This window comes from Centroberyx affinis, unplaced genomic scaffold (genome assembly GCF_046629955.1).
Source record: "Centroberyx affinis isolate AG114_WGS23_722 - 3 ecotype Tasmania unplaced genomic scaffold, CSIRO-AGI_Caff_v1 ptg001951l_1, whole genome shotgun sequence".
In the NCBI taxonomy this organism is placed as follows: domain Eukaryota; kingdom Metazoa; phylum Chordata; class Actinopteri; order Beryciformes; family Berycidae; genus Centroberyx; species Centroberyx affinis.
In genome coordinates this window covers 137,119-153,413 of record NW_027280308.1, presented here as the reverse complement: position 1 = coordinate 153,413, position 16,295 = coordinate 137,119, and the positions used below count along the sequence as shown (strand labels likewise).

The following is a 16,295-nucleotide window of genomic DNA, read 5'->3' as shown; positions in this document are numbered from 1 at the left end:
AGAACAGGACGTAATGATACAATTCAGTATATATTTGACCAAGTCTAATATTTGGTTATATTCACATGTTCTTGAAGAGTTTGACTTGCAGACTGAAAAGGAGTTGTTGGAAATTGTTTATCCTATCCTAACAGTGCTGTTTACATTACAAACACTGTAAATGCAAACAAACCTTTTACTGCATCAACATACATGTAAAACTAATGTTGAGCTGGCTAACACTGTCTGTCCCCAGAGTCTCTTCAATCCAATAAATCACTATATGAAGAAAGTCAGTGGTGGGGAAATGGTTTGTCCACAGGGAACCATATTACAGTTTGAGGCTTAAAATAAACATGGCTGTTTTTATGGGAGATGTAGCTAAGGATGTGTGTGTTTGTTCTTCTGGATTGATTGGGCTCTGTGCATCAGATTATATGTGTGCGTAAAGGGATATTATTGACCTAGTGCTATCCAGATTATGACTTATCTATACTAATCCTAGGTGGGGGGATGGACAAACGAAGACTGGAGTAGTGCAGCAAGTGGGGAACAAATTAACACATATCCTTGACCAAGACACTTCTGTTAGAAGTTGTTCGTTGAATTGTCCTGAAACTTCTTGGTACAGTTGAATCCTGGTTAGGTGACAATGAGTGTGTTTACATGCACATTAATATTTGGAATATGAGCCTTACCAGGTCTTAGTCAGGATATGGCGTTTACATGCAATGATCAGTAACCAGTTTTTCCATTTACCTGTATACATGGAGATAGTCTAATGTTCTATAGTTTTCCCGCTGAGTTCATTAGTGGGATGTTATTTTGATGTTTGTGACTCTATGGAAACAGTGTTTGCGCTATTCACCAAACCCAACAATAAATAGGATGTAGTGTTTACATGCCAGAATATACCGGTTAATATCGACATATCCCAGATAGCATAAGGCTTTTATATTTGGGATATGGGCTTATCCTAGTTATTGTAAGCGGGATATAGCGCCAACTCATAAACAGAAGAATATCCTGAATATGAATGAAATGCACCCAATGTAATGCAATTGCTGGCTTCTTGTGATGGTGAAAAAAAATGCATCTTTCTTTTGGCAAATGCAAGCCTATCTAACCACTGTTCTCAACTTAAGTTTGACACTTTCTAACAACAAAAAATTGTGTAGTCCTACAATACAACAGCTCCTGGTAAATTGGTATGTAATAAGTGTGTCCTGCTCATCAGGTTTTGTGACAATCTGCATATCTCCTCTCCCCTCTGTGTGTTTGACTGGCTGGAGGGCTGTTTTGTCAGCTACCCTCTCTCACCCCATCATCCACTCCATCAAACAGTTGGAGGTTTACAAGCTGTAGCAGGAACTCCTTTCTGTTTTAACAGACCTGCCAAACTCCTTCATACTGGGAGCGAGCAGCTGTTGACAGTGACTTGTATTTATTTGCTGGGTGGGAGGAATGAGTGCTTGGCTCCTCGGGCCTCCCTGTATCAATCAAGAGGCCAGTGGGTCAGAACATGAAGGTGTCATGACGGCATGAAAGATGGCCAGCATCCCATAAGAGTGAATTCATTGCGCTGGGATTGGCCTCACTAAAGACAAAGATGGGAGGAGAGGGTGAGAGTGTTGATGTTTACATCCAAGCCAAAGAGAGTGTTGGTCTTTATGCTAAAGACTGTGAGTAATGTGCGTGTGTGTGTGTGTGTGTGTGTGTGTGTGTGTGTGTGTGTGTGCGCGCTCACATCTACTGTTGTTGTAGTTGTTGCTGCTATACTTCTTTATCCGTGCAAGTTAACTAAGAGCACATTGAATAGCCAGGGGGTGTGTTTGTGAGGAGGGTGGGGTGGGTGGATTAGTGTGTATTTGCGAGGTTGGGGTGTGGTTACGCATATTCACACGCTCTTAGGTGCCCAGTCCTGCCACAGTCTTGCGCTGTTGGCTACTGAACACAGTTGTGTGTTGAGTGTCATCTGCACTTAAATGTGTTTAAAAATTGATGCTTGTGTGCAATTTAGTTCACATTATTATCATGTTAACAGTATGTGAGAAGTCAGCTGGTGCTCTACAAGGTACTCTGTCACAGCTCTTTCTTCTCTCACATGATCTCACGGTGGTCACAGAACACTAAGGCCCTGACCTTTGCACTCCTTACTATTGGTTGCTTGTAATTTTGGTGATCTAGGAGTAGGAAATGTAACTTTTTCTACCATTGCATTCAATGTAAGCCTGTCTAGATAAGTGTGTCAGCTAAACGCCTAAAATGTAAATGTAAAAATGTCTCATTTGGCATAGGTAGCCTACCCATGTCAGTATAGCTGGTGTCAATTAGCCTGCAGCAGGATCACTGTTGATTCATCCCATTAATAACGTATGCCCACCCCCACTCGCTGTTGTCCTCTATCACATACAACACACACACGTTCCATCCCATCCCCCTCTTGGGGATTGCTGCCCTCTCTTACATGACCATGCACACATTCCCTCACACACCAGTGATTTTCCCTTATTGGTTAGGTACACAGATGCCCTTACACGAAGGACAGAACTGGATGAGCTGCAGAATGTAAACATCATGTATATAGTCTAATGTGGGTGGGGCTTTTCTTTAAGCACTGGAGTCTCCCCATTATGTGTAGGCTAGTTGGTGTTTTGCTAGCATGCTTCAGGTAAGCATTAAGTACTCCTAAGTGTTAGTGTTCATTCATTATGCCTTGGCCTTTTTTTGAAAGACCCTCAAGATGCCTCCCTGACTCAAACACGAGTCAGAACAGAGAAGTTCCTCTTCTTTCTGACAATGACACATTTCCTGGGTGAAGCTAGGGATTCATTCTGCCCTTCGCAGATTCAACCGGAGCTTAAAATAACCTCCAGTTTGGTTTAACCCTTTGAGGCTCAGTGCCACTGCTAATGGGATACACACTCAATCAGGATTGACAAGCCAGCTGCTACACTGTGTGGCTCGGCAAACACACATTTTTATCCTTTCTCTCGTTCTTTGTGTCTCGTGTTCTGCATTTACCGCATTCTATCAAAGTCTTTTGCACTCGTTTGATGATTCTTTCCGTCTCTGTGTCTTATTCGTGTTCACTTTTTCTCTCTCCGTGTCCCAGTCTCTCTGCTTTCTGTTTTTTATTTCCCATACTTTTTCCTCTGCTTTCATACACTGGAGGATAATCTGTCTGTGACAAGCTCTACGTATACTAGAGTGGGGATGGAGAATGATAAGGGCTAGGGTAGAGCATATCCCCATAGCCATAATGTTGGATTTAGCCATGTGGTTCTTTGAATAAAAGAAAATACGCTAACGCATGCTTGAGGGTCCGTGATTATTGTAATTATGTCTGTAACTGGAGTAGCTGCCATTTTAAATGGGCAGGAACAGAGGAAAACGCTTACCGATTATTCACCCATCTCACAGGGGAAAACATCTCCTATGGCAGATGTTTGGGGGAAATGCAAATTCTCTAAAGCTCAGCCTGTTTGGAGGTTTGGAAGTGAATCACATTAGAAAGATAAACACAAAAATGAACAGTTGGGCCAGGCGCGCCTTAATATCCAGCGTTTGTTTTTATTTTCAAAGTCCCAAGATTCTTGCGCCCTATTAAAATGTGTTGGGAATCTGTGTTGCTTGAGTCATGTGCAATTCAAGTGTTATTATCACTCACTCACACTGCAGATGACAGCCTAGCATCTGTACATTTGCATGGTGTCAGTTGCTCAATCTTCTGGAGTGTGCTGCGTAGAGATAGTCAAATCCAAGCAATTTCGAAAGCCTTTCCTTGACCAATCCCATGTAGAGCGCAAGGCTGCAGCTGAATATTCTCAACTTGCAACTGAAGTAGTCAGAAAATTGCTTTAGGTTAAGAGTTTTACATTTTCAAGAAAATTATGTTCTACCGATCGCATGATAAGGGAGTTTAAAAACAAGACTGCCTTCATCTAAGTTCAGAGAAGCGTTGCAAAAATATGAAATGGATATGAGGTTATAGATTGAATATCAAGGCTAGGCGGTTTGCAAAATTATTGCTGACAATTTACCTTGGTTACACAAGATAACTCATCATTTTTGTAAATGTGGGTTAAACAGAAATTGACATCTCATTAACCTCAGTTTCTAAGCAACTTTGAAAACTATTTTGGAGTTTGAGCATAAGCATATCGCAGTGAAATAACATGCACGTTTGTTGACATGCCCTGTTAGACCACTGTTCTACTGGCTGGATTATTACAGATGGATTCACAGTTTTTGGACCAAATGAGCTTCTCTAGTCTGGCAGAGACATCTGAGATGATTTTATCTTGAATAAGAGTGAGTTATTCCCCCTAATGTATAATCTTGCACCGTATAAACTCCGCCATTGATAAGTATTGAGATGTGAGCAACGTAAGATATTAGATTAACCACTTTATGAATGAGGTGGTTAATGGCATCAGTGATCCCAAAGTGGGATCAGAAGCTTGATAAATACATGCCAAGCTTTTTTTTATTTTTAACGTTTTATTCTCATAGGCTGCACTACAGCCAAGCTAGAGAGCATATTGTATTTGTTAGGACTATGGGTTACTGTGTAAATTAGCAGAACATCAGGCCCTCAGTGTGGGGATACAGCCTCTTCTGCTGTGTTGCTCAGTGGGGACCTGTTTCATCCCCAAGGGGGCTATTAGAGAATGACAGGTGGCAGGAGGCCTGTGTGGGTCTGTGAGTGTGCTGTGCATATGTATATGTGTCATGTAAAGGGAGTTGGAGTGTTTGAAAAAGACGGCTGGTGGAATCTGATCCACTGATGGCTGGGGCCCCTAGCTCTGCTGAACAGTCCCTTCACTAGAGAGAGTTTGATCTGCAATTGCTCCCTCTCTCTAAATGCTAGCACACAAAAGTCCCAGTCAGGGGAGGGCAATATGTGCAACGCTAAGCCTCAATACCTTCTTTGGCATGACTGTTTTGTTCTTGCAGAGCAAATGCAATCTAGAAAAGAGCTGAGAGAGAATGTTTCAGAGATGTGGAGATTCCTTTTTTCCAGCTTTCCCTTCCACCATTTCCTTCTTTTTTGTGTTGTTTCGATCCACTTGTGCGTGCGTGTGTGTGTGTGTGTGTGCATGCATTTTTGGGTTTGCAATCACTGAAACTTCACATTCAGAGTGGGGATGTTTGTTGTTGTTTATTTGTAGGCAGTACAGTGTCCTGCATCGGTGTGCAGAATGAAGAATCCGCATGCAGCTAATGATCATCGTTGAAGCTGATTCTTCTGAATGTTCTGCAGTAGAGTGGGGGCCGGTGCAGAATCCCAGCGGAATTTCCCTGCATTGATTAGTTTTCATTATCTGTCAAAAGCAATCATTTCTGTCTTTAGTCCTCATAACTGTGTATGATGTGAAAGGGAATGAGACGGGGGGTTGGGTTGGGGGGGGGGGGGGGGAGGGAGAGACGAAGAGGAGGTCAGATTCTGCTCTCGTCTTCGTCTTCCTTGTAACAAAGCGCGCGGTGATGTGTCAGGCTGGAAACAACAGAGCGTGAATTATCATTCCAGAAAGGTCAAATTGTTTTGAGACCCGAAATATTTGCCATTAATTATTTATTATTTTAGTACCACAGATCATGTAGTGTGTGTGTGTGTGGTCATATGTGTATTTTTGAAGCTGAACTGCAGTTGTCCTTAACAGCCACGCAGCATTGAGAGCAAGCATGAAGTCACCATCCTCAGCGGACTCAATGAATTTGTAGTCAAGTTTTTTGGACCACCAGGAAGTAAGTGTTTCTCTTTTCTGTTCCTTTTTTCCTGACACATAAAACAAGTTTCCTAATTCAGTGGTGAATCCTCACTGGGCTAATGTATCCCAGAAAGTGGCCCTAGCATCTAGGCCTGGGATATGCTTTGACCCTGGTTCCTCGGAACATGAAACATAGTAACATTTATTCGTGCGTCCTCCATTTGGGATCTCGAAAGTTCTCCTTTTCATTCCCCTTTCCTGAGCAAATAAACATTCTGAATCTATGCCTATAAGACCAGATTCACATTGCTGTAACAGAAAACTGTAAACTGTAAAATTACTGTAAAGATGTCTGAACATATCTGAGGTCGAGTCAAACTCCTGACAGAGCGTGAAGCGACAGTGAGAGCTGTCCTGAGCAGCCAGCGGAGGAATCTCAGTCATTCTCCTGTTTGGAACATACAGAGGGCTTCACGAGGGCAGGCAGGGACATAAAGTGGATTAAAACCAGGCCCGAGGCAACCGAGTGTAAAGCGGAGTGGAGCCAGGCTTGAGGGGAAGTTGGATGAGGACGACGGCCTCCTCAGCAGGAAATACTTCTTACTGACACTGCTCACAACATCTGTTGCACCAAAGCCACTGCTACTTACACATCAATAAAGAAAGGAAGTGGGTGTATGCCCTGTTTATGATGCCTCAAAACTGTGTTCAGCACGAGAGCACGCTGTAAGAGTGTGTGTGTGTGTGTGTGTGTGTGCATATGGGAGTGTGTGTGTGCTGCTGCCGTCTGTCCTCAACAAGTGTCAGTGTTTCAGTGTCTATGTGCTGTCCAGTTCCAGTACGGCACACGCGGCTCCAGTTACACACAGCTATTCTGGGAGAGCACCCCCCCCCATACACACACACACACACACACACACACACAATCACATCTTCTTTGATGTCACTATATTACACCAATTGATTTGGAAGTAAAGAAGTCTGCAAAGCCCTGGGCTGAAATACATTACTGCATAGAATCAAAGAAAATGGGAGGGGTGGAGGAGTGATGGTGGGGGGGGGGGGCAGTAGCTCGTTTCTCAAGTGCCCAGCTCTCCGTTGTGTTTCTCAGCAGTGCGAGAAACGAGTGAAGAAAATTGCTACAATCTTACAGTGTCCAAACCCATAGGAGTGCATAAAGGATGGAATATGATGCTGAATGGAATGAAAGTCTCTCTTCTGTCTTCAAGTGTGTTCTCTCTGTCTTTGTCTCGTCACGTCCAGCGCCGTACGAGGGAGGCGTGTGGAAGGTGCGAGTAGATCTTCCCGACAAATACCCTTTCAAATCGCCATCAATAGGTAGGGGTGCTCTCACTGTGCATGCAGGAGTACAAGCTAACATTTTCTGTTTTCACTTCACTCTTACGCTGTTCTCATCTTTGCTTTCCTTTTTTTCTTTTTTTCAGGATTCATGAATAAGATTTTTCATCCCAACATTGATGAAGCGTAAGTTGACCCCAGTCATAGTTTTGAAGTGTCAGTGTTTTGATTGGGTTTCCATTATTTTTGGACTGTATAGCCAAGAACTGACAAAGTATTTGTCATAAACTTTGGAAATCAATTTACACTATTGGTGCACAACACGAATATGAAGGCCAGCTCACCAAAGCTCATCAAATTAGCTGCTGTCATGTCATATTTTCAACCCATTTGCCAACACAATGCATACATTCTTTATTTCATCTCTTCGCCCTCTGCTAGGGACAACCAAGAGCAGCAATCTCCCAAGGCCGTATACCTTCTTTTGTATTTTTTCCCCCTCACAGTTAAATAGTGAGGGGCCTTACTGGATGTAGAGGCCAGAATAGGAATCTGAACACAATAATCTTTCAGAGCCCCTCTTGAAAATGCGACATTCGCATTCAACATGTGAACATGTGTTTCATGTGGGATATATTTTAGATTGAACCTTGCCCCCCTCCCCCCACTAACACCCGCTACTCCCATACCCCACTTCCAAATCTCCAGAATAATTTTTTTTTAATCTTAATTGCATTGTCGATGGTAGTTGCAGTGGGTGTTTATAGGTGTTTAGAGGGGGCTTGTGCCGTCACCTGCTGCAATTTATCGAGCTTCCTTGGCATAGACACACACACACTAATTCCCTCTTACCTCCCCTCCCCCTTGCCCTTCTACCTCTGTTTTCTTGTCCGGTTCCCAGGTCAGGGACAGTGTGCTTAGATGTCATCAACCAGACATGGACAGCCCTTTACGGTGAGTGGCTCTGCTGTGTGTGTGTGTGTGTGTGTGTATGTGTGTGTATGGGGGGGAGATGGAGCATAAACACAATGCATATCATACTCTTTCCATATTCCGTTTCTGTGTGATTATGTGTGAAGAAGTGGAAACGGGGCCATTGGCGCCAAAAAGGTGAACTAGTCACTGCTGGCCCCTGGCTAGCGGGTGTTGTAGCATTAGACAATGGTACAGTAGTGGTCCTAATCTACTTACTAGGGGGTGAAGTGAACACTAACGAGGTAATACCCTGAGCCAGCAAGGTCAGAAAACATTCACCCCGACAGGAATGATTTACTGTGTGTCAGCTGAGAGAGAGAGAGAGAGAGAAAGAGAGAGAGAGAGGGGGACATGCTCTCATACTCGCAATGGCAGTGAGTGCCCTTACTGTTTCTCACCCAGTTGCTCTTCTCGCTCTCTTCTCACTGTCACTGCCTCTCTCGCTCTCGCTCTCGCTCTCTGCCTCCCCATGCCCTTCCCCCTGTACATTTCCCCATTAATTTCTCATTACAGCCCCTCCACATGGCTAAGATAGCTGTTGAGCAATATAAATGGCTTTATGGTGATATCCCTAACAGATGTTTCAGCAGCCCACCCTATTTATTTTCACTGGTATTCACAGATATGACCTGGAGGAGCATGTAAAAGCCCTAAATGGTATTTAATTAACTTGATACTAAATTAACTCACCGATTCAAGCGCTTTTATATGAAAGGGAATGGATTTTCTAATTGGACTATCATTAATGTTATCAAGTTCCCAGATCCAGAGTTCGTTCTGCAGCCATGTGAGGTAGCTTGCTCTGTTCTCTTCTAAAATCAAATCAGACCCTTTTGAGTAGCTAATCTTTCCTTTTTATTTTAGCTTTGTTTGTACTTTTGTAGAATACAGAAGGTTTAGTTTTGTGGAGTGGAATCAGGCTGGGAAAATGCATTGAGAGAATAGGCCAATCAGCCAAGCATTGTCTGCATTTGGTCTCTGCAGACAGAGAGAACAAATGCAACTGATTAAATCATCAAAACATGATAATACAATGGACGATAGGGAAGTGTTTGTTTGCCCTACTTGAATGGACCCAACAGTGACACCCAGGAGACGGGAGCAGAATTGCAGGTTTTTCTTGTAGGCCTCAGCTTGGAGAGAAAGCAAGGCCTGCTAGCACAGAGCTAGTGAAAGGGATTAGTGTAGTCACTCTCAATCAGGCTGAGGATTTTACATTTTAAGTCTGGTACCTAGTACATATACCAAGCATCTTTGACGCCTTTGTATGGTCTTCACTGACTGACATCTGTGTAAACTGATTATGAGCATCAGCGGTGCACTGTAACAGCTTTCATTTGGCAGATTAGCAGAGGCGGCACAGTGTTTGATGAAATTAGAAATATCATTGGCAAAATATGAGGTGAGATTTTCTCCATCAGGTCCTGTCAGATTAATGGTTACGTTTGTATAGGACCAAGAAGCGGTGGTCTGGAACTAAATATCTATAACTGTTAGATTGTTATTTCACTGTCTGATTAAATGGAGTGAAGTTGGTACGAGTGATATTCTGTCGTCTTCCTCCCCAGATCTGACCAACATCTTTGAGTCGTTCCTGCCCCAGCTGCTGGCCTACCCAAACCCCATCGACCCCCTGAATGGAGACGCAGCCGCCATGTACCTCCACCGGCCAGAGGAGTACAAACAGAAAATCAAAGGTTCAGCTCGATTCCATCCTGTTTTGGTGTATTTAGATCACGTAATTTTGCAATTGGAGAATAGTGTTTACTTTGTCCAACAAAGGATTAAAAGTAGTTCTGATTAGCATATCACACCAAGCAGTTAAACTGAGAATCAGTGGGGTTTTTGAAGATGATCTCTTTGTAGTTTAATTCCTGGAGGCACCAGTCTCTCACAGGGGTGTGGATGTGAGGTCTAGTCTTGGATTATGTCCAGGATGCCTGCCCCCCTCTGCCCTTGTTTATTGTGATATTATATGCGATTGTTTTTAGGACAAAATTACATTGTACGGTAGATTTCATGTTTGTTATGGTACAGTCGTCTGTAATGGATATCACTGCTTTTGGCCATAGACTGCCCTTCCGCTCTTTGATGTCATGTACTTTTCATTGTTCACACCTATTTTGTGTGTGTGTGTGTGTGTGTGTGTGTGTGTGTGTCTGACTGTCTTTGTATCCTCTGGGTGTATTGCTTCTCCCAGTATCCCCTGGGTGAGCTCTTTGTACTCCTCCCAACCTGTGAAGTTATGTGACGCAGCCATGCTCTCTTTCTGTCTCTCACTCACTGTCTCTGTTTTCTTCTTTCTTTCTCTCTCTCTGCTTTGTTGTCTCTCTCTCTCTCTCTCTCTCTCTCTCTCTCTCTCTCTCTCTCTCTCTCTCTCTCTCTCTCTCTCTCTCTCTCTCTCTCTCTCTCTCTCTCTCTCTCTCTCTGTCTCTCTCGCTCGCTCTCTCTCTGTCTTTCTTTCTCTCACTCTCTCTCCACAGAGTACATCCAGAAATATGCAACAGAGGAGGCTCTGAAGGAGCAGGAAGAGGGGGCCGGCGACTCTTCGTCTGAAAGCTCCATGTCTGATTTCTCAGAAGACGAGGCCCAGGACATGGAGTTGTAGTGATAGGAGGGCCCCCCCCGCCCCTCCTCCCCCAGCCCACCTCCTCCTTTAACCCCCACAGAGACTATATTTGATTTCCTAACCATGAGAAAGCAGACTTATAATATTCATATTTAAACAAGTTGATTTTTTTTTATTATTATTATTACTACTAAACAAGGATTTTTATGGATATCTAGCCTTTGGTGTATATGACAGACACCCATCCCATTCTGTAGCCGTTTCTCCCTACCCAAATGTCGCGGTTGCTTTCACACTCTGTCCCCTCCATCCCTCCCTTTTTATGGTGTGTGTGGTCATGTAGTAGTAGCCGGGATCTCTCCCCATGAATGTCTCATTTTTGTTTTCACTCAGATTTGCTTCTTAAAAAGATAACCATTTTTGACCTGGACCTTATTTTCCCATTTGATTCTGACCAAAATCTCGTCAATTGCTTCACTATAGAGCTGTTTAGGTCTTGCTTGCTTGGGTGTACGGCTCTCCAATACAGTCCTACAGAGCCAACAGACACTCAAAAAATCAACTCCAAAAGCTCCCATTGTATGTCTTTTTCAGCACATCGATCGCTCGCTCTGTAATGAGACATGTCAGTAAAAAGATGTAAATGAAAATGAACTTATGCTTTTCTTGTACACTTTAGATGCTACCTTGGCCATTGCTGTAGCACTTCTGTGTTTACTCTTTTACTCTTTGTCAGCTGGCTGCAACTGTCTGTCTAAATGCGCCGCTGTGTAAAGTAGTGCAAAATGCATTAAACCAAAAATTAAATGCATGTCATTAAAATGAGCGTCAATATGGTGAAAAAGACATGCTTTAGGGGCTTTTAGGGAGGATTTTGGGAGCATTCTTTGCCCCTATAGCACTGTATTAGAGAGTATCACACCCAGGCAAACAAGACGATAGATAGAAATTGGTAAGAAAATAGAGTCCAGGTTGAAAATAGCGGGGATTATGCTTTAACCATGTGATCATATTAATTTCACAGTTCATGCAGCTGGCACTGGTTTCCAGTGAGGAGGCTGCTGAAGCACGTGAGCATCAAGCTTTCTCATTGGACTGGCCAATTTGTGGGCAGGACGGCATTATCCTGCACTCACATATTACACCCCTGTTATTAAAACAAATTGTTACTTGTGTGATTGGTCAGGAACAATCGTCCAGGCCAAGAGCTGAACCATTATTGGTTCAGGTGACTGTGAATTCAGTATAATAGCAACATTGAAATGGTCATATGGTTAATAAGCAAATACGAGTGAAAATGAAAATGAGCGATTCATGGTGTTGGAATCAGGCTAGCGTAGTAGCGGTCCTCCTCACATTCCGCTGTTAGCTAGAGTTGGCTCTGACGCATGCCCTTCACACTGGTCTGACCTGTGGTATGTAACCCCACTGCATCGACTGGACTCCCAGACTGCTGTCTGCCTGCCAGGATTAAAGGGGGGGAGCTCCCATCCTTTTCACATGATCACTATTTTGAAGAAGATGACAAAATAGAGCATCACACAAGTCGTCACAGTTATGCTTGTGGCAATTTTTGTTGAGGGAAATTAATTTGAAATTCATTTTGGGCATACAGATTTGACTTGCGTCATTCGCTCTTGATTCAACATGGCGGGTTATGAAGTTTAAGTCCAAGATATGTGGAAAGAGAAGGCAATCGCAGCTTTGATTTTGACAATTTTTTCCTATTTGTTTCCTGTTGTACTCACTTTTCACCCGATGGGGGATCGACACGTTTGGGTTTTTTTGTGTACAGCATCTACCTTGTACAGTGATACGACACCTCTCTTTAAAGCCTCATGAAACTCCAAGTGTTGAAACTGAAACACTGACCAAGTGTTGCTTGTTTGAGGCTAGTATGGCAGTCAAACTACCTAGGAAACCTTGAAATGTACATCACCTTCTTTTTACTTCATAGATAGCAGTAATACTCACTGGTTGCTTTGCGGCAGATTGCGGATCCCGAGTGAGAGATCGAAAAACTGAATCGCACCTGTTGTGTCACGGCAGATTTAGAGGAGATCATCTCATCACCTCTGATCTCAACTCCCTCATGCAGCAGTGTCTTCTGTGCCTCATCACAAAAGGAAGGTGACCATTGAAGGAGTCCCAAAAACCATGTTTCCAAAAAGCCATGAAGGTCAAAAGAAAATGGAAAAGCACAGTGTTTTTACCCAACCTCTTTTTTCTTCTCTCTCTGCATTTTGACCTTGTAGAATATGTGATTTGGCATCTCAATATTTTTTTTCTCAACATTGCTCTGTACAGATTAGGGGTTCGACCTAGGGTTGAGTTGCGTTGGGCTTTACTGAGCTAACGTAGGATTGGTAGAGGCTTTTGTGGCTTGGGTTTGAAATACATGAGTTTGGTTGTATCTTGCATAGTGATTAACTTTTTCACTCCAAGAGGTATTGCAAGGGAGGAAATCATGCTAACATTTGTTGAACTTGCTAAACTGTGTTTTTGACATGATGTCAGCTTAGTTAGTTTTTGCTGGGTGGTGACTTCAACTAAACAACACATGATATATGGCTGTATTACAGATAGACTTAGGTAGTTTGATATAATTATCTGATAAGGCATTCATTGTTCATCTGATTTTTAGTTAGCGTCTGTTGCGTGGTAAATGTAAGATACTCCATAGACATACCTGCTTGTCCTCTTCTTGCAGATTCAAAGTTGTACAGATGAGTGTGAGTGATTTCAAACTAGGGCGACATTTGACATGTAGTGAGCCTGATAGATCTAAATGTGTGTAGAAATCAAACGTTTGGTTCAGCCCCATACAATAGATTGGATTGTCTCCAAAGGCGTAAGTTAGTCAAATGCTGTACTCATAATCATCACCACTTTGGAATAGGGATTACCCCGCTTTAGTTTGTTTTTAATTTCCAGTATTTAACTGAACAGTTTGACTGTTTAAAGCTACAGGATAATCATTTCTCTCTACTGGCCCGAGGGAGATTTGGGTGTTAACTAGGTGTTAGCTTTCAACAGGATGCAGCATTTTAATTGGTGCAGGGAGAAAATTACAAATTAAGTACAATTAACTAACTATTGTGATATTATAGACATGTGTTCTAGGCGGTATATTGCCATCTGAATGTTTTACATGTGTTCAAAGTGGCTGTGGTGTGAGGCCTGTGATCCACATCTACCCACACACAAAATGGAGCCTGCGAAGCTGTACGCAGAGTCCTGGTCTCACAATTGACTTGTGCTTTTCTCCCAAGCTGCCTATATATGTGTATTTATTCATTAAAGAGAAACGCATTTCTTTTCTGTTTTTAATCTCAATCATCAAGCGCCACTGTTATAAACAGGTGTATGTTATGGTTCAGCTAAATTGTCACACTGAGGATAATCTGATCTTGAGTTTTTTGTTTTAAGTATTCAGATTGGAATTATTTTTTGTTTTACATTTATGCAGTATTGTACTTGAGTGCTGAAAATATACAAGTTGAGAAATGTAATAAAAAAGCACATTTGCTTATGATGCAGTGGTGCAAGAGGGAACAAATTATACTTTGGTCTTTTTCAAAAAGAGGACTCTTGTGTTTGGGTAAAATCATAGTTTTGTTTTTCAGCAGTGTGCATCCACTAGGCAATAAATTGATGATATACTCAGCTGCAGCCTGGTGTTGCTATGGTAAACATTATGGCCAACTGGTCTTTTCAGTTGCCCCCCTCCACCCCCCTTCCTTTTTATTCAAACTTACCCAATGGCAAGAGAAATATTTATAGCCTTTGTGTTTTTGGTTTGTTTTTAACTCTCGAGGACTAAAGAAATGTCCAATAAACCAGTGAATGAGTATGCTTCCGTTGCAACTTTGATTCTAAATTATTTTTGAAAAAGTGTGGAAAAGCCTGTTTATTCATGCTTTCATTTCATTTCCTTTTGGCTTTCTTCCCTCCCCTCCTCTTCTGTTATAAGACCATAGGCTTACAGATCCGATGTCTTTACTACCCACAGTTTTAAACACTGACCCCAGTCAACCTGTGTTCACGTGTTGCGAGATCTGGGATTTCCGGGGCCCTCCACTTCTAACTGTAAACCTGCAGAGAAAGTACAGTACAGAACAGAGCCATAAGCCCCTCGACCTTCCTCACACACTCCCACCACACCCTGCTGGATACAATGAGGACGAACTGAACGGACTGCTCCACTATCCATCCAGAGAGAGGACGTCCAGGGCCCGTTCTCCCTTTTATCAGCACAGCTGCAGAGAGCCAGCACCCTAATCCCGTAGTATCACCTCCCCCCATGTGTTGGCTGTATCTCCCTGTGCACTTGCATGCTTCTGGTGTGGAGTTGAGGCTCGCTCGGTGCACACCTCCCATTCTGTCTTTGTGCTTGTGTGGATTTGTGCCCCGTGCCGGCCTACTGTTGCCACTAGGGGGCTTAGCAGGCACACACACAGCATGGAAAATGGCTGTTTTTTATAGTAATTATGTATTTGGTACCTAGTGTGTGATACTTGAGGGTTTAAAAAAAAATCAAAAGGTTTATTTTTGTTTTTAAAATCCGTCCTTGGTCTTATTTTTATCTCCCTCTTTCCCCTCTCCTTCTCTCCTCCCTTTATTTTTTTTTCTTTGCATTGTGAAGTGGGCATGCTTGTCAAAAGGACAAATGCTCTCTATTAATAGGCTTATAACCTCTTAAATAGTTGTGTATAAAATAAACTGTTATAACTTCTTTTTTAATAAAACATTAAATGTGTATAAATGGTCTTTGTCTGAGTTTGGTTTCGATTGTCTTTTTCTAGCTTTCTTGCAGTTGAGGGATTTTCAACCTGCATGGGCTAAAAGAAGCTTTTGGATTGAAATGCTCAATAAAGCATGCAGCTAAACCCAGTAATTATGAGTCTACTCTTGAGCAGCAGCAATTACTTCTAATAATCCATCAGTTGTTCAGTGTAACAAACCAACTGTAAAAAGTCATTTTATTTCATACTAGCTTTATTGGTGTAGGAGTTGTGCAGGAATGGTGAGAGGAGCCCAGGGTGTTTCTGTCAGGCTTGAGAAAGTAACTGGTACTTGAGTCTGGAACAAAACATCTTACCCAGGGAATTAAACGTAAAAGATCTTCAGCAGGAATTGTTTTTAAATTTATTAAATCAGTATCAAGAAGACTTGACCAGGACTGATTATCATCCAAACAGTTGAGAGAAAACCTCTCACACTGGCAGAGAATTAATGATCTGACTTATAGAGTATATGTTACTTTCCACACCGTACTAAATAAAGTAAAGGAAATATTAGATAGATTGTATATAAAAACATGTTAAGTACAGCCACTCAGACGAATCCCTCACTAGTCAAGCCTTTCCCTGTAGTAGCAGCAGTACCACAAGGTGTCAGTATGGCCTTACATTCCTCTCTCCCCGTCCATCTATCTCCATGTCTCAGTCAGCTTATACAATATGGGCCACTGTCTCACATAGGATCCCTGTGACTGCTGTGAAACTCGAGAATGAGGTTAGTACCCCAGGCCTTCAAGTCTGAAATGGTGGTGATGAATGACTCCAGCAGTCCAGAGACACAGCACTCTATACTGAGCTTTCCTCCAGAGCCAGTGCTTCATGCTATTTTCTTTGCCATGAAATCATGTGGAAGCTGTTATTTGTAGAAGTATGGAATCAGGCAGCCATTTAGAGTCCCAGTTGCAATTTATATATAACCAGGGAAGTGCTGGTAAAAGCTCAGATCAGTTCAAGTTT

The 16,295-nt window shown here is 42.6% G+C and overlaps 1 protein-coding gene across 2 annotated transcripts in view; it reads left to right on the top strand.

Annotated features, from left to right (window-relative positions):
• ube2h (ubiquitin-conjugating enzyme E2H (UBC8 homolog, yeast)) overlaps positions 1-14,403 on the top strand; it is a 28,285-nt gene extending 13,882 nt beyond the window's left edge. Inside the window, exons 2-7 of one of the 2 annotated variants that reach the window (XM_071530657.1) lie at positions 5,654-5,730; positions 6,957-7,031; positions 7,139-7,178; positions 7,894-7,946; positions 9,536-9,664; positions 10,451-14,403. In XM_071530657.1, the coding sequence (XP_071386758.1) occupies positions 5,654-5,730; positions 6,957-7,031; positions 7,139-7,178; positions 7,894-7,946; positions 9,536-9,664; positions 10,451-10,575 (499 nt within the window). In that variant the 3' untranslated portion in view covers positions 10,576-14,403. The remainder of the gene's footprint in view (positions 1-5,653; positions 5,731-6,956; positions 7,032-7,138; positions 7,179-7,893; positions 7,947-9,535; positions 9,665-10,450) is intronic. The other variant, XM_071530658.1, reaches the window with a different exon arrangement.
• The last annotated feature ends 1,892 nt before the right edge of the window (positions 14,404-16,295 follow it).